At 52.3% G+C, this 21,385-nt stretch overlaps 1 protein-coding gene across 4 annotated transcripts in view; it reads right to left on the bottom strand.

Moving 5' to 3' along the window:
• The window catches only part of RNF220 (ring finger protein 220), a 219,804-nt gene that overhangs the window by 74,718 nt on the left and 123,701 nt on the right, over positions 1–21,385 (bottom strand). For all 4 annotated transcript variants that reach the window (XM_027747215.2, XM_039384721.1, XM_027747216.2 and 1 more), the window contains exon 3: positions 10,659–10,788. In XM_027747215.2, coding sequence (XP_027603016.1) covers positions 10,659–10,788 — 130 coding nt within the window. The remainder of the gene's footprint in view (positions 1–10,658; positions 10,789–21,385) is intronic.

Raw genomic sequence — 21,385 nt, 5'->3', positions numbered from 1 at the left:
TGACCCAGGGTGTGCTTCTGGTGTCCTCAGCCCACCACACACAGGCAGGGCTCTTGCTGACCCCCCCAGACCAGGCAGCTCTGGCAGATCCAGGGAAGCAGGATCAGGAGCTTTCCTCCCCTGCACCCACCTCAGCACACACACTGACTGTGCCAGCACCGGGGCATCACTAAAGCATCCTGGAGCAAGGGCAGGGAGGCTCTGCTGCAATTGTAGCTACAGCTTGAGTGAGGAGACTGAGAGAGAAAGAAATGTTCTCAGAGAAGAAATCTGAGTACAGAGCAGTGATGGGACTTGCCTGAAGTCTCAGTGCAGCAACAATAAAGCCTATAACACCTATGATGATGTGCTCCAGACCATCACAGCTGCCTGGGCTCCCCAAGCATCTTCAAACAAGATTTCTGCAGAGTCCCCACCTAGAGCAAGGCAGGATTTATGATGGGCATCCCTCAATGAAGGGCTGAGCTCCAGACCTGGAATGGCAGCATTCCCCACGTATAATTAATAACAACTGCAAGAGAAGAAGTTCCTTGAGCTCGGGCAGCTACAGCTGTTTGTGCTCATCCCTGAAGGACAGTAAGGAGCAGCTAAGAAGACCGCTGCTGTGCCAGCTGGAGTCCTCCAGCTCTGCAACTCTTCCACAGAATCAGTCTCAGCAGCCCCCTGCTTGACAGGCACCAGCCACATGCAGCTCCCACATGAGATCCTGCAAAACCAAAAGATTTCTACAGGCTGCAGCTGATAGATGTATTTTTTTTAAAAAAAGAAGCAATCCAGTGGAAACTTTATTTTTAGCTGCAGGACTTGTGGGTTGAACAAGTCCTTGGGATGGGAACCCTGGCAGCAGAGCAAGCCTCTAGCATAGCTGTGTGGATGGTAAGGCCAGCTGTAGGGAAGCAGTTTTTGGGTAGAGAGGGAATTGGATTTTTGTGAACACCAGTTTAAATTGGAGGAAGTGTCTTCTGAAGCCTAAATAAGGAAATAGGAGTTTGATTTTTTTTTTAAAGCTACACTTAGCTGCAGGTGACAGTCCCCAGCATGGCCAGGTGAGATCTGTGCCTGGGAAACTGGATTTTTAACCTGTTGTGGCTCCTCCAGCAGCACCTGCATCCCATGATGGGGAAAGGGGTGAAGTGATGGTAAAAAATTACCAGAGAAGCTGCAGTCAGGACTAGAAACACTCTGCACATACAGTGCCAGACATGCTTCCCAAATGCTCCCCCAGTCAGTATTTGTGAGACCTCAGTGTCCAACATAGTCAGTTGTGACAAATCTGACCACACAGGGCAGTCACCCACTTCCCCCAAAAACCTGAAGCTGAAGGAGAAACGCAGCAGAATCATAAAACACTGTGGCATGACCCGACCATGCTGAAATCCTCTATTTGCTCTGTCCTATTTGCATCCCCAACTCTTTCTGCCCTGCTGGGTTTTCCTTTATCAACCTCTGGTACCCCATGTCTCTGCTCAGAGTGGGTAACAGGTTTCTGGGTGAGGATGTGATGGTCCATGTGTGCCTGGCCAAACAGGAGAGTGGGGTGGGGGCGTTGTTTTATTTCTCTCCCACTATTTGAAAAGGAGGTGGCTGGAAAAATAAAAAGAAAAATCAGAGGGAAAGGTCATGCATTAGATTGATCTGGGGGGCTCATTGCTACCATGGCTATAATGACTGTTTAATTATTCCCAGCTCACGTGGCAGTTCAGAAGAGGCTCTGCAGAAGACATGCATCGCTTCAGGGCAAATAACTGACCGGAGATTTATTTCTCACCCTTGGGTTTCCACACATCCCTTCCCAGGACTCCTGCTGCCCTGAGAGCTGGCAGCAGAGGAAGGCTTTGCCCTGCAAAGTCCCAAACCCCAGACTGCAAACCCATGCCCTGGAGTCAGGGAGTGGGCTGCGGGTACCGCGGGTCTGAAGGCAGTTCAAGGAGAGTTCATAGCACTTTTAGGGCACTGCATAAATGAGGGAAAATATGACCCACACATTTTTTCACTGCTGTGCTACCTTGGAAACTCTAACCCATGAGAAGTGCTTCTGACCCACAGATCATGGACAGCAACCTCTGCCTTCCCTGGGGTCTGCCAGGCAGGAGAGGAATAGGGCATCTCTTAAGCAGACCAGGAAGCTGTCTGGCTTGTGCTCTCTCTGCTGGAGAAGCCATGGATGAAGGGTCCAGGCTGCTGTCATTGCCACCCTCTGAGTGCACGAGAGGAAGCTGGAGGGTCTTTCTTCCTTTTCTGTCCGTGATTAATCTGCCACACTGAGGGGCAGGGACACAAATCAGAGTGGGGATGAAAGAAGATAAATCCACGGTATCAGCAGCACCACATTGGCTAGATAATAAACAGACTCCTCTCCTCATAAATTTCTCTCCATTCCCCCATGTTTCCCTGCCATTGACACTGGCAGACTTGGAGCTGGACTGATCCTGGCCTGGTGTCTCGACTGGTGGGGAGAGCTGTGGCTCTGCCAGGGAAGCCTGGGACCCTCCACCTGGACTGTCATCCTTCACTACCTGCATAATCTGGGGTGCAGCAGGATGGCACAGTGGAGCCCCATCCAAACTCATGGGCACAGGACACCGGAGCTGACTATGAGATAATCCATGCCAGCATGTGAAGTGGGTGGGAAAATCACTAGAGACACCAACCATGCTTCAATTTACTTGGTATTTCCACTGTCTCAGTCCCCAAAATGTGTTCTCACTGCCCTGGCCTAACACTGTGTCCTCACTCCTCATTTTGGCAGCAGTCAGCTCACCCACTTCTCCACAATCCCCACAGGGACGTGACCCTGTTAGCTGCCTCATGTAGGCAGGTGGTCCTGGCCCTGCTCAGGTATCACCAAGAAGTTGACACTTCCAGGCAGGTTTCTCCAGTGACAGAGTGTGTTTAATTTAAATCTGACAGGACTCATACTGCTGGAGAAATCTTCAGGTGATACCATCCACCTGGAGATGTACCCGTGCCTGAATCTGGACACCCACGACTCCAGAGCTGAGGTTCCATGCTCAACACCTTGGTGTGGGGTGGCAGAACTCACTCTCCGAGGGGATCAGGGGACAGAAGGATGTGAACAACCCCTTTTGTGTCCCCAGAGCAGCTCCCAAACATCAGCCTGTCCCAGCAGCCTGGTTTTGCTGTTGGACATTGACTTCAGGACAACCCCCAGATGCAGCAGGAACTGTGGGATGTGGTTTTTGCTGTTGTTGGGTCTCTCCCTGGAATAGTCGGGAACTGTGTGGAGGGCTCACACCCAGGATGAGCATCAGGGAGACATCACAGGCAATGAAATGATCAGTTGAAAACCTTGGAGGGTGTCAGAACCCTCTGGGAAAGCCCTTGGGAGCCCCAGGAGGGCTGGCTGCCTTCCCCACAGCCAGGGAGAGGGTGCCACAGGAGAGGTACCCAGTCCCGCCTGCACAGCGCGGTCAGACACTTAATAGTACCTGTCCCCAGCATCTCCTCGGCCTGGATTTATGCCTTGAGGGGTCACCTCTGGCGAGACTCTAATAACATGACTTTATTAGCTTTCTTGTTCCTTCTTTAAGATACAGTAGCAAGGGGGGAGGAGGGCAGCGGCACCTCTGGAAAGAGCGGGGGGCGTATGGATAGGAAGCAGCTGCCCTCGCGATTCCCCTTCTCGGTGACAAGGGGGAGAGGGAGAAAAATGATGCTCCCTCGAAATTTATCATGCACCCAATTACAATGTTAATTGGCAAGTCCCAGAAATCAATTAATTCGCAAATTTTTTTCAATTAAAAATTAAGATAAATCATAAAACGTTATTAAGCAAAGGCCAAACTCCATGAACTTTTTTTTTTTTGTAGGCATCTGGATTTTTTATTTTTTAATTTAAATAAAAAAAAAAAGAGCTGTGTTGCCAAAGCCCGATGCCCTTGAGTGCCTTTGCTGAAGCACAGGGGGCTGTCATCAGCAGGACTGGGCTGAAGACAGATAAAAAAATATCGACCAGTCGGACACACTGCTTCTGCTTTATTGATCAGGCGGGAATTTAACTTGCTGTGCATATCCACCGTGTCAGCAAGGGCCACGGGCGAAATTAAAAGTACTTGGCTTGGAGATGTCGCCTTGATACCGGGGGGGGGGGGGGGGGGGGGGGGGGGGGGTGGGGAGAGAGGGAGGGAGGGGGGAAGAAGAGAGGGAGAAAGGGAAGAAAGGAAAAGAAGAAGGTGGAAAAAGAAAAGGCAAAAAGAAGGAAGAAAAAAGACAGGGATAAGTTGAGAAGCAGGAGGTTGCAATGCCTGCTTTTCCCCAGTTGCAATCTCACTTGTTGGCCAGGGCTCCTTGCCCTTTCTGGAGCACCTCCTGGTGTATATTGCATGCAAGGAAGGGAATCGGCATGTATTTGAATAGGGAGTTGGAAAAAACCCTTCTCACTCAAAAATGTCTCTAATCTCTCATTCAGAGGCTGGGGGACCTGCAGTCTTTGCTACACAAGAAGCCTTGGGAAGTACCTGGCCATCAAGTAGAAGTCCCCAGGCATAAATCAAGGAGACCTGCGGCAAGAGCCATGACCCTGATGTGACACATGACAACAGAGCTAATTCACGTTTTACACACTCTATTTATCCTGCCAGGCCTGGCAGCACAGCCACTCGCCCTTCCCAGAGCAGCCACCCACGCTGGTCCCAGGAAGGTTTCCTCCAAAGGTCCTTTGGGACAGCACAGCGCTCGGCAGATCCCACAGAAATGAAGCACTGGGGCAGTGGGAGGAGCAGCTATATTTAAACACAAGGTTCCCTGAGCAGGACCAGGGTGTGAACCCCATGTTATAACTTGCTCTGGGTCCTTATGCTGACCAGGAGCAACACAGAAGGCCCCTGTCACTTGTGCACACAGGAACCGCAGGGACGATGTGCTTCCCTACTCATCCATCAGCAGGAATCTCCAGTGCAGGCTCTGGGGGGTTTAGCATGGGAAAAACATATCAGAAAGACCATGGGAAAGACATGTCAGAAAGACCATGAAACACTGGGAAAGCAACTGTGAAAGAATGCATCCTGGATGCATCTCGAAAGGTCTGGAGACATCTCTCAAGAAAAGTCACCCTGCTTGGAGTGACCAGTCCATCTCTCAAGGTCCCACAGCCTTCATGTTTTAGCTATATTGCCAGCTTCCTCCTTATTCCTTATCCCAGTGGGCCCAGAGCTGCCTATGTCCCCTGAGAAGAGCCACTGCTGTGCCTCTCTACATGAAGAAACCAGGAGCTGAAACCCCTTACAGCAGGGTGAAGATGCTCTGTGCAGCACTTTCTGCTTCCATGCTGGCTGCCAAAGAAGGGAGGATTAAGAACAGAAAGAGGAAAAGAGCACGTGTGCAAACAAGGGAGAGGAAGCTTCAGGGGGATGCTAAAGGAAGATTTAAGCCCGGGCAGATGTGCATTGAGTGCTACTGCAGGAGCTGGAGCACCATAGTCCCATGGCTGGCTCTTTTCCTCTGACATGAATCAAAGCTGGCTCTAAGAGTCAAGCTAAATCCCCCATCTGGGCACTTCACCTGCTTTGTCACAGGCCTTCCCACGGCATCTTGCTCTGCCCTCCTTTGCCTGACACTATTTGGTTTTTTGTGACAGCATCTTTGAGGTCACCAGAAAACAGCCCACTGCACTTTCCATCTGCACCAAGGTGAGAGACCCCGGTGCCCCCTGTGTTCTGGGAAATGCTTCGTAATCAGAGAATCTGAAGAGAAATTATTCCTGGACACACAGAAAGGTCATTAGGGGAAATTAGTAGCTCCTGAGATGTTGGATGTGCAGAGATGTGGCTCCATGCTCCCAGCAGAGTGTCAAGGAGCAATGAGAGCTGCTAGCCCAGGCTGCGAGCAGCCAACAAGTGGGCATGGGCTTTAAAACACAAATATGCTCAGATTAATTATTGACTGCAGAGGAAAAAAGGAAGAAAAGTGAATAAGGGGAGAGTTTGCACAGCCATGGGACCCTGTGAGAACAGCATCATCCTTCAACCTCCCACCTAAGCACATCCATTCCCAGAGGCACCACCATGCCCAGCCCTGGGATGCCATAGACAGGCAGAGATAATATTACAATATGGCATGAGAATGTTGCTGGGTATGTCTGCTAAGCTTAGAAAATCCTTTATATTAAGGAGAAAGAGCTGAGGTAGCCCTGTCTGAGCTCACACTGTCCTTCCAGCTCCGAGAGCAGGAACAGAGCCAGCACAGTCCAACTCACTGCCCCACCCTCTGGACTACTCCCCAGCTATATTGATACACCTGATCCTTTTGGGGAGGGAAAATCCCAGCTCAGAAGCATAGGTTTGCTGCTGGTAATGGAGGGGAGAATCTGCCAGTTGTCACACAGGGAAATAAAAACACTCCCTGCCAAATATTTTTTTTTTCAAAAAGAGCACTGCATAATCAAGAACAGAGGATCGCGCTATTAAAACCTCTGCATCCAAAGGCACATTTCCAACCTTCAAATTGCTTGACTCAGCAAGTATTTGTAATATGTAGTATTTGTAATATGACTTCTTAAGGTTTTTTTAACCAATAAAAGCCAATAAAGACCTCTTCCCCAAACACTAGAAAGAACCATGGGCCCATTGTGGAGCATCAGCTGAGGTGGGGCTCCACAGCTCCCACTTCCTCCTTTTCTTCTGTCCTCAAATTCATCTTCCCTCCCACCCCAAACTCAAACCAGAGCCCCAGGCCTGCCCTTCACCCAGCCTCCCCTCCATAAGGAGGCTGTCCTCTGCAGTCGCTGCCCAGCATCACCTCTGCTCACAGTATTTACCCACAGTGACATGTGCAGCAATGCACCTGTATGCACACAGGGATGTGTGTGTGTGTGTGTGTGTGTGTGTGTGTGCCTGTCCCGAGGGACACCCGGGGGTGCTGCTCTCAAACTCGCCTGCACTCCCCGTGTAGCCCTGGGCTGGGGAAATGCATCTGCAGGCAGAGCACCAGCCGAAGGCTGGAGCTGGGGCCACTGACAGCTCCAGAAAGAGTCTCACATTTCAGTGTGCTTTATTGCAAGCCTTTAGCACGGATGAGGTGTAAAACAAGTGAATATAAATCGAGTGAGGATAAGAGGCTCACAACTAGTGCACAGATCAACTTCATGCACACAAACCAGGAATATTCATGTATTCTGCAGCCTGGCTGGGGCACAGGGCAACAGCGTACACAAAGGGTCACTGTTATTATTTCTCGTTTTTACCTTGGTGGCACTTAGCAGCTCAGCTGGGCACCTTTTGCTCTCCAAGCTGTACATGCAGAGCAAGGAGAGCATTCCTTCTGCCCTGCATCGTGGGACTGCTGCTTGCCTCTCTGCTGCTTTGAGCCTGTGCTCTGCAAAGGTGAGCTACAAGGTAATTTCTTCTTTGGAGGAGGAATACCAACAGTCTTGCCTGGCAAGAGTTAAAACCCATAAAACCAAGGCTTGTAGTTTTGTTTTCTTTCAATTTATACCCTTCACTTAAAGAGGGGTGGGGGGGGAAGAAACGAGGGGGAGAGAAAAAAGAAAGCCAGGTGACATATTCTAAGAGGGAGCACCGAAAACGTGTTAAGCACTTCAAAATCTCATATATTCAATCGGCCTCTGGCAAGACATCTGCCTAATGTTAGCGCTTAAATATCCTTTTCCATTTTACATGCATTCAAGTCTCATTTGAGCGAAATGAAACGGTATTATTAAAGGGAGATTTTGCACAAATGGCCTGAATTTGACATGTCAAGTTCAATGAGGCTGTTACATATGTAACACCGAGAAGGGCTCGGAGGCTGCCGCTCTTGAAACAGCGCCAGTGGCTCAGAAATGAAATTTGCATTCAGAGAGCCTTGCCTCGCAGCACGGAGCTGTGCACGAGGCTCGGTCGGACCCACACGGGGTGGAGGAGCTGTGGGGCAAGCACAAGCATGGGTCTCCCTATGCTTTGGGAGACTGGACACACCAAGAAGGCAGCAGAGCTAGAAACCCAGGTACCTCATTCCCACTCAAGTCTGCTTTTTTGAGTGAAAGCTTGACCCTGCACCACGGTTGGATCCTCCTGAGTGATGTTCATCGGTGTTCCAACAAGCAGTGTTCAACCCCCGGACACACACAGCCCTTAGGCATGGATGGGTGCTGCCCTGTTGCCACATGGCTCCTCCTGCCTTACTGCATGATGCTCCAGCTGGGTAGACCTTGAGCTGTCCCTGTCCTGAGGCCAGGGCGGTCACACCAGCACTGCCCATGGGAGGAAAAAGGGCTGCCCCTGTCTCTGGGGGATAACAAATCCCATTGCCACCAGCTGAGCAAGGGGTTCATTGGAGTGGGTGAGTTGCTCACGGAGATGTGGAACCATGTGTAGCATCATCCAGGTGGTGCCTACAGCTCCCTTGTATCTCAGCCCCAAGAAGCTCTTGTAGTCACCTGAAGAAATTACTTTTCCTTCCTCTGCCCTCCTCGAGCTCCCCACTGCAACAACGCCTGAAAGTCCAAGCGAGTGCTCAACACCCGGCAGAGGTGATGGCACAGGGCAGCCCCCCTCCTTCCTTCTCCACCAGCCTCTTGATCTGACCCTACGACAGCATCTTGGCTGGTTCACCCCACCACACAACCCTGTGGCCATGGTCCCTCGGGAGAGATCCCAGCACACGAGGAGTCCCGGTGCTGCAGCAGGAGCTGATGCAGCGCCCGCCAAGTCTCCAGCGCTGCAGGCTCAGCAGGCAGGAGGGGATCTGCCTTCCTAACCCCGAGAACGGTAAATGTATGATTTTGTTGCAAATCATTAAGGTTTATTAAAACCTTAACATCACAAGCCACGATTGGCTGCATCCTCTTTAAATTAAAAAAAAAAAAAAAAAAAAAAAAAGCCCTTGGAAAGCAGCCCCCTGGTTCGCTTCTCCCCATCAGACTGATAAGTAACAGCTGCTCGGCCATTTCGGTAACAAGTCGGTATTGGCAGGGAGCGGCCAGGGCTGCCGGTGCCCGTCACGTTTATAGGCCTACATTTTATTTTTATGTTTATTGGGTTATTTGAGATCATTATTAGTTTCTCTCTTCTCTTGTTGATGTGTTCTTGCTCCTGGCTTCTCCAGGCGGGAAAGGTGGGGGAGTGGGAAACAGGGCAACCCGCTACACTGAGCTGCCCCGCTGGAGCTGGGCAGTGCATGGGACTTCAACCCTCTCACACTCTGCTGCCTGCTGTTCCTGCCCGCTACTGCTGCCCTCCCACCCTGCTGCTGCTGCTGCTGGCCCTTGCATCGCTCCCCTCCAGGACTGGGAGAGCCCATCCCTGTGCAGAGCTGCTGTATTACAGATTAGCCTCCATTGCCTGAATCCATCGCCTAGATTGAACGTTATCTATCATGCTACGGAGGGAGTCGTTATTTAATAATTAATAAAGACCTCTGATTCTTCTTCGCCGCCTGCGTGGCCGAGTGGAGCAGGCCAGGGAAGCGAGGGCAAGCCAGGGAGAGCTGTCTCCTCTCTAACTGCTGCTGTTATTTAAAGGAATAATGCCATTCTTTTTCATTTGTCAGCTGGCCCACAATGGCCCTTGTCATGCTTTATGATTTAGGGTTTCCTTTCCTTTCCCATTAAACGCCACCTTCCCATCACCGCTTCGCGCCAGCCAGCCTCTGCTCCTGGCTTGCGGTTTCAGTTTCACTCTGATATTGGCCCAACTTCTTTGATGGGCTCCTCTGAGCACTAATTGCTTCTGTTCATTTAAACCTGTTCACTAATTTGCAGTGGCCCTTTATTAAGTTGGATGCGGCCCAAATTACACCATAAATTACGCTTGCAAGGGGACTGGGTGTCGCGGGGGATAAATGGGCTGCCTGTTCCCTGCTCCCCCCCTTCTCTATCTTCCTGTGCAATGCGTGGGGGACACGGGTCTCAGCTTGAGGCTGCGGGTGTCGAATTTGGGATATCTCAACCCACATCCATTCGGGGAGGTCTCCCTCTAACTTAAAGCTCCCTCCTTGTCCCTCCATGTGCAATGGCTATTGCTGAATCAAAGATCCAAGGCAGAGATGGGATGGATTCTGCATCCTCTGCACTGTGCACAGCCACGTGCACCCCATCGCCCTGGTGTACACACACACACTGACACATATGCTCTCCCTCCTCTCCTACCACCTGGTGACGTAACTTTGCTTCTAGTCAGCAGCTTGATTCCTTTCCTCACCTTTTAATGACCGGAGAATTCATTAATAATTGAAATAAACACGCTCTTTTCCAAGGCTGCCGAGTTTTATTAAGGCAGGGGCAGGGATATGCCAACCCTTGGCTGCAGCCATTTCCTAAATAACTGCCAGCAGTTAAAATGCAATTATTTTTTTTTTTTTTTATTAGAGGACTTTTCTGTGCTGGGGAAAGCAGAAGAGAGCTGAAGGTAGCTGGGGAGCAGTGTGCACCAATGCTGCAGGGCTGCTCTTTCATGGGATGTCAGCAACGTGAGAGCTGCTCACCAAACACACGTCCCCAGGGAAAGGGATGCCTGTGCCCCCCGGGAGGCATTTCTGCCTGACTATACCATTGCAGTGAACTCCAGGAAAATGTTTTTGCCTTGCTGTCTAGCACTAGATCTCTGGAACTGGTAGCTGTGGGTACCACCATCTCCTCTGCCACCTGCAGGTGCCCCAGCTGGCTCCCCAGGGATGCTGGTGGTTCCCAAGGAGCTGCTTACCTGATGTTCAGCTGGGTGAGCTTCTCCAGCTCCTGTTCCATGTGCTCCTGCAGCTCCCCGGGGCGAAGGAGGACCTGGCAGATGGGGCAGATTGGAGCCTGGCTGTCAAACAAAGTTGCTTTCTTTTTGCCTGTAGGGAGGAGAAGAAGGGACAAAGCTTTAGCTCAGATTGGCTGCCATCAGCATTGCCTTTGCTCTGCCCTGGTCCCCGTCCTAGCACAGGACTGAAACCAGGAGATTTTCTCATGGTATAGCCCCATTTCTCTCCCCATCTCACACTCCCTGGGGCAGAGACTGGCTCTCTTCTGCAGTGGGACAGCAACTGGCAAGAGAGCATCCTAGCCCTGGCTGTGGGCCCTCCAGTCTTACAAGGAGAGCAGCAACAGCCACATTTCAGGAGTGACCCCATGCAACCCCAGCTTCCCCTGTTTGTGGTGCAGGTGGTGTGACTTGGGGAAGACGGATGACACAGCACTGCTCATTGTTCCTATTAGCTAATAACAGTTAATTATGAAGAGCTGTCTTCATCCTCCTTGGCATTCCTGAAGTTGGGTGGGTCAGGATGAGCTTTCCCCTGAAGTGAAGAGCAACTCTCCATAGGCACACAATGTTGGGGGGCAGAGGAGAACCCATGGCACTAGGCTGCACATGGCAGGGAGTAGGTCTGGATGCTCATTATCCAGGATTTCTCACCCTGTCCCGGGGTTGGGCTGGGGCTCCTTGTCCTCCCCACACCACCAGCAGCTCTGTAACCCAGAGCTGCCAGAGCCCTCACCCCCCTGGGGCTGTATCATCCCTCAGTGAGATTTAGGGGTGCCTGTATACCCCAATCCCTAGCTGGGCTGAGTCCCTGTGGCAGCTTGGGAAGCAAGGTGCTTCCTCACACCCTCCTTACGCCAAATCCTCCCCACCACTCCCCTGCCCAGCCATATCTCCCTGGTTCTCTCCCTGCTCCGAAGCCAATTTATTCCAGCTCAGAAACTTTATTGCCCCCTGTGTAAGGAATATACAGCATCTATTTAACATAAAATAAAACTCTAAAGCAAACAATGAAGTTTCAATAAAAGAGAGAAGCCTGTGGGTCCCCAGGCCCCCTCTCCCAGCTGTACTAGCAGCTCTGCTCATGAGAGGGCGTGCGGAGCCTGGCTCAGATGGCTCTGGCAGGGAGAAACGTGTTTTATAGCCGCCTGTTGTCATCCAACGTGAACCCTCCTGCTGGATTATTTATTTATGTATTAGACATGGATCAAATTGGTTAAATCCGAGTGAGAGGCAGCAATGCACAATAAAGCAGCCGTTGCTGGATACGAGGGGGCTGCGTGAAACGTGGCCTTCCAATCAGGAGCCAAAAGGTGCCATTTTATGGCTCCTAACGATGGCGGAGCCCAGTTAAATGAATCCCCATTAAAGGAACAGACCTTCTCAAAGGATAAAACATTGGTGTGAGTGGCTTTACTGGGTCCCTGCTCCTCCCTGTAAAACCTTCCTGGCGCAGGTGTTTAACGAGAGAAAGGGTCTGAAATAAGTTTGAGAGTCACCTTGGCTTATCTTTGCCTTCCAGCAGGACACGGTGTATGTGCCTGGTGGAAGCAGGGCTGTCTCTGGGACATTACCTGCCCTTTCCTTCAGCATCCCTATAGGAGATGGGAGAAACTGAGGCATGAGGGGCAAGTTGGGGCAGGCCAGTGCTTTGGTGCATTCCCTACCTTCCCAGCTTCCCTATCCACTGGGAACTCTCCCACTTGCAGAGCCAGGTGGAAAACCCCGCTGTGGTCTCTCCTCCAGACCTGGGCTAAACCCAGAGGCTCTGATGCAGAATTCAGGTGCCTCAGCCCTCATCCCCACCACCCTTCTTGGTGCTGAGGAGGACATAGCACGAAGTCCATGCAACTGGGAACACGTTCCTCTCTCCTCCTTCCCTCATGTTTAAATAATGTCAAGAACCCAACCCAAAACCAGACACCCAGCTCCTGCTGACCCTTGCCGGAAAGGTCGGCATTTCAGTAATTCCACCTTCCTCTTGGAGCTTTTCCACTTTTGTCTAGTGGGGGCCCAAAATAGCCCAGGAGCGTCCCCGACCACCTGCTATTTATAACCCCAACTTCACAGCAAAACAATGGAGCTGTCTGAGTCTCCCTCCCAAAATAAACAGGCAGCCTTTGAGTGGACGGGAAATCCTGCTGGATTCCTGCTGTGGGGTGTACAGATGGACGGGTAAACAGGCTGCCCTCCGCCCTACCGTGCTGCATCCCCGCCCCCAGCCCAGGCCACCACTGTGGGGGCTGTGAGCCCCCCTCGCCTGCCATCCACAGCTTCAGCAGGGATGCTTTCAGCAGCAAAGGAGGGTGAAACAGAGGTTGAACATCCCTGTGTCTCTGTTCTCCAGAGAGCCCAGAGGTGTTCATTTGCTGGGGGAGGTGATGGAGTGTCCTGGACCTGGGATTGGCAGCCTCAGGAAGCATAGTTGGGGTCCCTCCTGGGGACCAGCTCTGTACACCAGACTGGTGGCCTTTTTAACCTCCTGCACACCCAAGTCCTTGCTCCCTGCTTTAACTCCAGTACTATTCCATGGGGTGCATGTTCCTAAGCAGGGGTGACTTTGGATTTCTACGCCTGGAGCAACCAGGAAGGATCTCAGGCCATGGGAAGGAGCCTTGCTGCCTTCCATGGCTGGTCCCAACCCCAGCCCAGGCCAGCAGGAGAAATGAGCAGCAATGGCCTTTTCCACCAGCTACACCAATGATACAGTGACGAATTCATGCCAAGGAAGGATGTGACAGCTGTCACCCCTCATCCTCATGATAGGCAGGGAAGATCCCCCTGCTCTGGTGAGTGCAGGAGGATGGTGCTTGCACTGAAATGAGGGCTTCCAGAGGGGCAGGAGAACAGGAACCCGGACATGCAGCCAAGTCCCTGACGTACAGATTGCGAAGCAGGAGACAGAAAGAGCCCCGGCTCCTGGCCCAAGGGGCTGACAACCGCGCTTTCGCAGGAGCAGGTCTAAGTGCGAGTGACAGGCAGAAGGCAGGGACCATCTCCCGTGCCAGCAGGACACCTACGCAAGCCTCCCCAGGTCTGTGGAACCCACTGCCTGCCTGCAGTGCCACAGAGGCTGCTGTTGGGATGCGTCTCCCCAGATCAGCAGCATCCACATCCGTGGCGCGCCCCAGAGCCTCGCACACACCCACGCTGTGGTGCCTCACGCCGGGCAGTGGTACCCCAGCTCCACGGCGTGGGATGCTGGGTTGTGGGGAGAGGGAGAGGATGGGCTTGGCAAGTCCTCAGGTTAAGTTTGTGAATGCCAAGGTGGAGGGGGATGCATATATCCTGCCTCTCCCTTTGGGAGCAGGGACATCCTGATATCCATGAAAAACACAAAGGATGCCGCACCGTGTGTGTGGCTGGACTGTGCTGGGGTGTAGGTATTACCCCGCTGGATGGAGCAGAGGGCATTGATTTGCACAGGGCCAAACAAAGGGTGCACATCCCTGAGTGGGATGGACCTGCGCCTACTCCCTGCTTGTCCTTCCCTGCCCTGTGCCAAACCCGCTCCTGGGAGACACTGAATGGCTCTTTTCAGGCTTTTGTTTTTTGGCAGCTGTGTTTTTGTTTTCTTTGCCCCTCTCTCTCCCCTTCCCTCTCTGGTTACTCGGTAGGCTCAGCTCCAGTGTTTACCCTCCTCGGCTCTGCCGTGCTTCCCCTGCTGCCGACCCCCTGCTTGCCAGCGCCAGAGAGATGAAAAGGCAGAGCCTCGGTGCTCCCGCTGTTTGCACGGTCTCCTGGGCTCCGCGGAAATGTTTAACTCCAAGTGTTGAAACCGAATATTTCCTGCTCTGAAAGCAGAGGTCTCAGCGTGCAGACGCACCCCTGTGTGGAGGAATTTATCCACAGGCACCTTCGGAGGGCATCTGCAAATGGATCCCAGCCCAGGTGGGGACTGAAATGAACCCTCCTGATCCCACTGGGGATGGAGGGCTGGATCCTGCACACTCAGTTACACTGATACAGATCCGACATAATTCCCATGAGTCCTCTGAGAAAGGCCTGATTCACCACAAAGCAGCCGGTAATGGGACCTGGGTTTCAGGCTGGGAGTGCAGCTCAGGTAATGGGGACACAAGCGTGACACTGAATAGGCATGGAGCCGTGAAGTCATCCCTGCTCCTGCCCTACGCCTGTGCCCTGACAGCTTTGTAAGGCTTATGCAGGGTGGGAGTGGGTCACTTTGAAGGGAGAGCTTTCCCTCACAAGCAGAATGCGAACTGCCGTTTCGGAGAGCATTTAAGTGAGAAAAAAAGGGAACCCAGCCCACCAACAGCCATGACAGCATGGGATGCATACAGCCCCTCACCACTAGGCAGCACAGAGGAAATGATGCTCCCAAATCACTCAATGAGCAAAGTTTACAAGGCATGAGGGCTCTCTCTGCCCAGGAGCTCAGCACATTGCCAAACGAACGAAATAAATTGTCTGTAACTCAATTGTTCATCTGCACTGATGGCTTAATGCAGAGTCAGGTGCCTCCCAAGGAACTGCTGCAACGGGTGGCACAGGGGGTGCCACCCGCTTCTCCCTGTGCTGTCCTTCCCTGGGGCCATCTGAAACTTGCTTCCATGAGGACCAGCTGTTCCCTCCCAACTCCTGATTTCTCCTATCTCAAACTATTTTCCACTTCTCTGAGTACCAACCCCCCCCTCCTCTGAGATGCCTCCCTTCATCTCATCCTCGTATTTCCTCTCTCTCCCTCTTAAACACTCCATCATTTAAACCCAATCAAAGCCAGTTGATCTGAAACTCTTCTGAATAGAAATGACCCCACGCTGGGGCCCCGCGCGCTGCTTCGGGGGCCGCACTGAAACCAGGTGGGTGGTAATGGAAGTGCTGACACAGGCTCCTTGACAGCATCGCCACTGCCAGCGCCTGTAATAATCCCTCCCGGCTGCCCTGCAACTCGGTTTCCGCGGCGATTATTCTCCATTCGATGATGGGCTTGCTGTTATTTGTGTACTGATAGCAGATATCTCGTGTGACAAGCCTCCTTTCCTTCCAGCTCAAAAAACAATAATTCAAAGAAAGCCCCACATTAGCTTGGAAATAGCAAAACACTCGCTCTTCTCCTGGCGAGCCTGCGCCACAACTGATGAGGCTCGCAGAGCCCTGGCAGTAAGTGGCAGTCAAGGGGGGATGACAACAGTGGGACAAGGAAGGCAGACAAGGTTCATGTGTCAGTGCAGAGCACCCCAGAATAACAGCAGAGGCAAAAAGTGTTTGGTAATCAAGTAAGGGAGCAGGAATAATGCTGCTCATTGCTCTCCCATCTCCCTGTTATTTACTGGTGTGGTGCCAGTGCCATTCCCATGGGGCTACATCCTGTCTGCTGGGCGCTGCCTTGCATCCTGCTGGTTGGTACCAAAAGGTATATGGCCCTCCAAAACCTGCACTTGAGGTCAGGGCACCTCCCACTCCTTCTAGCAGGCCCTTCCCATCCCTTTGGCTCCTGCCTGGCTGTGCGATGCACACCTCAGCTGTGTAGGATGCAGACCTCAACCTGCTGCCCAGGACCAGGCACCCTGGATCTGACCCCTCCTGCAGTTGCTCTGCATGGGGCAGTGGAGATCCAGGTGCCAGGGACAGTGATGGGCAGTGAGGTGACTCCAGGTTTGGGTGCTGTGGCTGGTTCAGTGTCTGGCCATAAATGCATCCACAGCACGACTTAACTCTGCAAACAGCCCACAGTGCAGCTAGCGCATCCAGACTGCCAAGGAATCACCCTGCATCGAGCAGACCTTCCCTGGAGCATGTGCCTTTTGGAAGACTGTGCAGGCAGGAAGGTGGCAGAGGTCTGGAAAAATGGCTTTTTCAGGTAAAAAAAGGGCTTTCGAGGAATTGCTTCTCCACTCCTGCATGACAGTGCAAAGCTGCCACAGGGCACCAGCAGAAGCTGGACTTGGATTGTGCTGGGCACACCATGGGGCCACTGCTGCAAAAAGAGGCATAGGCATGAGTGACAGCTGGTTTTGTGTATAAAACACAGAGAGACACAGACAGACAGAGGGACCTCTGCAACCCCATGAACAAATTGGGTCACAGAGAAGAGCTGTTCTCAAACCTGCTGCATCCCCACCAAGGGTCTGATCCCCTGCACTGCTGCCTGCTAAGGTGCCCAGGCTGCCAAGCAGCTTAGAAAATACACCTGCTTCTCCCGAGGGTAAAAGCTACAGAGGGATCTGAGGCAGAAAAGCTTGCTAAAGTACTGATTTCCTTCTGAAGGAAAGAGTTGCTCTTGTAGCTGCCTGTCCAGACGAGCTGGATACTGGAGAGGACTGGTGTAAACCGGTGCAGTGCTGCTCCCATGCAGCTAATCCCAGCTGCGGTTGATCCCAAGGGTCACTCAGTAAAAACGCATGTTTAAACATCACTCTAAGATCTTCAGGGGCTGTTGCACACCCCATTGGGTCCAGCACCACATCTCACATGGTGAGTTGCAGCCTGGCAGCGAGGAGAGGAACCCCCTGGAGCACCTGACCCCACTGCCCATGATCTGGCCCTGGCTCTCCATATGCGGAGATCACGGCTGCCCGGTGCGGGGCAGTGGAAGATGGATTGAGCTGGGCAATAATTTAAGAAACTGAGTGAGTCTGTACATCCAATCACTTTACAAATCAGGGGAAAGGGAGAGAGGAGGAAAGGCAGGGGGGGGGGGAGAGTGAAAAGGCCGCGCAGGGAAATGCATCACAATTACTGTCTCGGCTCTAATGAGGAGCCTGTCATGAGGCTGTCATCCTGCGGAAAGCCACCTACTCAGAAAGATTCAATAAAAAAGTAGCAGAGAGATAAAAAAGAGATATATTTCAGCCCTTGCTAATATTCTTTTCATTTGTCCCAGCACAAAATAAGATACTGCACTTAACCGGCTCGGTTAAAATGAAAAGGGGGGGGGCGGGAAGGGAGCAGCATTGATCAATACCACTAAAAGCCGGGAGACACAGTGATGGAGTGCAATTTTTTTGTCTGTGCTGAAGCATAGCAGAGGCCCGGGCGGGGTAATTTATGATTCACACGCATGGCGGCTAACTAGAGGCTGACAAGACAATGAATCCTCGATGAGAGGGATGCAGGCCGCTGGGAGAGCTGGAAAGGGAGAGCATGACAGGGACCTGGAAGGGAGAGGGAAAGAGGAGGGCTGGGACGGGCTGCGATCCTGTCTCCCCATGGTGCTGCTCAACGTGGTTCCGCAGGGCAGAGTAGAAACACTTTCTCGGGCTTCACAAGAGCAGAGTAGAGAAACATCAAGAGAAAGCCAAGGAAGGGGCTGCACTGACTCCATCCCCACCCTCCTCCCTCATGGCTCCCAGTGGAGCAGGCTGCCCATGCAGGCTTCCCCCAAGGAAGCACTCTGGGGCCCAGCTGCAACCCTCACTGGGCTGGAGATCAACCAAATAGGGTCATCAGGGACCAGGGACAGAGAGGGATCCCCCTTCTCTGCTCCAGGTTCTCTAATGGGTGCTAGTATGTGTTTGGGAAACCTCTGGACAACAGAACTGGATCTTCCTGCTGCCATCCATACTCTACCCTGGCAGTGAAACTGGAGCCTCCTCCAACCCACTACCTCATCTCCAGAAAACAAGTCCTGGGGAGCAGTTGGGTCTCCACAGCATCAGTGTGTCCCTGGCTTCAGTGAATATGGCACAGCAGAAACACTCCTGATGGAATCCTACAGCTCTGTCCTACCCTGGGGGATCTCCTGGAGCATGATGCACCTCCTTCCCCCATGCCCTTGATCTGCCCTCCATTGCAGGGGTCAGCCCTTCCTCAGTGGGATTTGTGAAATGAGGTGCTGGGACCCAGCACGCTTTCCAGCACACAGGAAGCCAGGCACAAGACCCCAGGGTTCTCTCAATTCCTGTGCCATGTGTGCATCATGGCTTGACAGAGCGTGAGGAATGACTCTGCCTCCTCACCAGCCCCCGTCCTCCTCCTCGGCCACCCAGAATGCCTGAGGCTGAGCACCCAGGGCTGGCAGCTGGGCAACATTCACCAGCATGCCTGGCCTCAGGCCCTGTTTGCTGTTAAAAGGGCCCCTTTTTGCCACTGATTGAGCCAGTCACCCAACCTGGGGTTCCCGCTGGCCCAGTGGGAGAGGGCAGAGAGAAGGAGCTGTGTAGCTGCATTGCCAAAGTGTGCTTTGACTATCCATGCTCTGCATCAACTCTTGGGATGGAAAGACCTGGAGCAAAATACGTTCTTTAACTGCCAAAAAATGATGACAGTGGGAAATAGAGAAGGCAGGAGTTTCACAGAAACATCCCTGTATCTGGCTGGAAGCCTGTACAAGAGTTGGAGTCTGAGGTCCTGGGCACTTCTGGGGCCTGCATCATGCCTTGATTGCTTCATCTGGACCAGAAACAGGGATGCAGTTGAGACTAGGAGCAACAGTCCTGCACAGGGACTGGGAGAGAGCTGGAGGGGTTTTTCCCTCCCAGCCCCATTCCACCACTGCACATCCCAGGTCCCTGCCAAACCTGCAGGACAATCCTGCACCGGGCAGCAGCTACCCAGCTCTCTCAGCCCCATCCTCCTGCTCCTCTGGGTCCTTGGCGAAGGATCTGGCCTCATCCTGAGAAAGGACGAGCCTGGAAATGGGTCTCTGCCTTCCCCACTGGCAGCGAAACAAGAGCTTAGGGACTACCACACTGCCAGTGGGCCAGGGGTGTGCTATCGGTCTCCCCCAGCCCAGCGAGGTGCCCCAAGAGGGGCTCCAGCCCCATCCTGGCCCTGCAGAAAATGCCTGCAGGCAGCCATGCTACTCCCATGCCCTTGACTTGGAGGGCAGCCTGTTAAGTTGGTGATATACTGATACGCCTATAATTTGAAGGGGTGATGGGGTAGAGTCTTTCCTTGCCTCCCACCCACTCTCTCCCTCCCACTTTCCAGCTCCTCTCCTCTCCTCCCTCGGGGGTGTGTGGGGCACATATCGAAAACACAGATATTGAACTGTCAAAACTATTTCCTACAAGAAAATAGATTCATCAGCTTGCAGCACACAGGGTCATTGCCACATTTTCCCCTCGCGCCAGCACCTGCACATGCCGGCGCATACCCAATGCCTCTTCGCAGCACCGGCACTTTAGCTTGTAGCTCAGGGCCCTTAAGTGACTTTGAGAAATGGATAATCGATTATAATTCCACGGGCCTCTCTGCAGATTTATCTGGAGAATGTATAAAAGCCAGGGATTGGGAGAAGCGGGTCCTTCTGGCCAACACGTCGATTGCCTGCGCTTTCCGTGCCCAGCTCGGAAAATCGCATCCCGAGCACGACTCTGTTTAATCCATCAGTACACAATCAATGCACTCTGTAATCAACTCTTGATCACTTAATTTTACACATGTTGGCTGAATCCCTTTGTTTAATCACTAGATCAGGCTGCCTTGTTGCACTGCCCCCTCCCTGCTTAACCCTCCCTGACCCTCATCCCCCGTTGTCGGCACCACCAAATGCAGCCCAGAGCCTTCATTTCACCTTGAGGAAAAGCTCCTGTGAATTTAGAGAGCCATGAGATGGCAAAAAGGGAAACAGAAGGAGTGAAAAAATAATGTCGGAGAGAAAAAAAATATTTTCCGCTCTGTGCCTTCCTAAGGCTTGTCCCAGCCTTTTCCATCCACGTAACAGAAACCACTGATGGAATTTAAAAAGGGGGCTGGATGTTGGGATACGTGCACTGAAGGCAACACTGCAACAACCCAGCGAGAATGGACACACTGGGATGTCACTGGGCAGATGCACCGGCACACAACGGGCACTCATCACACGGCTGCATCTATCCCCTCAGCATCCTCCACACCCCCTTATTATTTTGACTGTTTTAGCAGCTGATGCCATTATGAGCAACGGTTCTTGATCTTTCCCTCCCAGAGGCATCCTCAGGAGCTTCGCTCCCATCTCACCAGGGTTCATCTCCCTTTCTGTGGCAAGAGCACGACCCTTGGGTTGCGAATGTATGTAAACGCAGCTATTTGGCATTTTTAGCATGATTTGTGTCACTAGCCTGATACCACCTCACCCTTCACATGCGTTCTGCTGCCGTGCCAGGGTCAGTGTCCGGGGGATGCTCGTAGGTGGAGATGTCTGTTTGCCCGACGTTGAAATGCGCCGGGATTTTGCATGGGTGCGCCTCATCCTGCTGTCGAATAACCATTTGCAAGAAGATTTTGTTGCACTTCAATTGCACGATGAGAACCTGAAGGCTCAGAAACAGGGGGGACCACATACTTGCAATCCAAACGTGGACCGTTCTGACCAGTCACGTGGGTGACACGGCACGTTTGTCCCACCCGAGCAGCACAGCGGTCATTCTTAAACCAGTTAAATCTGGCTATTTAAAGAGGCCTTGATGCCGCCTCTGATTTGGCACGTGGAGTAACTGCTGCTCATTCTTGCAGGAATAAATGATGGGATATGCTTGAACAAGAGGGATCTGGAAGCACAATTGCCAGGGGAGCGTGCAAATGTTAGCTTTGCACAGGAAACTCGCACAAAACTGCGTGTTGACACCAAGAGGCCAGTTGTAGGGCAAAGCAGGCACGGATGTTTAAAGAGAATTCCAGTTGCTATCCTATAGCAAATAGTCTTCAAAGAGCCCCTGGAGCTCTTGGCTTCTCAGCATGGAAAGAGGAGCTTGTACAAGATGAAACGCAAATAAATAGTTTACCATAGAAAAGATATCCAA

This window comes from Pipra filicauda, unplaced genomic scaffold, assembly GCF_003945595.2.
Source record: "Pipra filicauda isolate LSUMZ 115617 unplaced genomic scaffold, ASM394559v2 scaffold36_size6622888_pilon, whole genome shotgun sequence".
Lineage (NCBI taxonomy): Eukaryota > Metazoa > Chordata > Aves > Passeriformes > Pipridae > Pipra > Pipra filicauda.
This window is presented reverse-complemented; position numbering and strand designations above follow the sequence as displayed.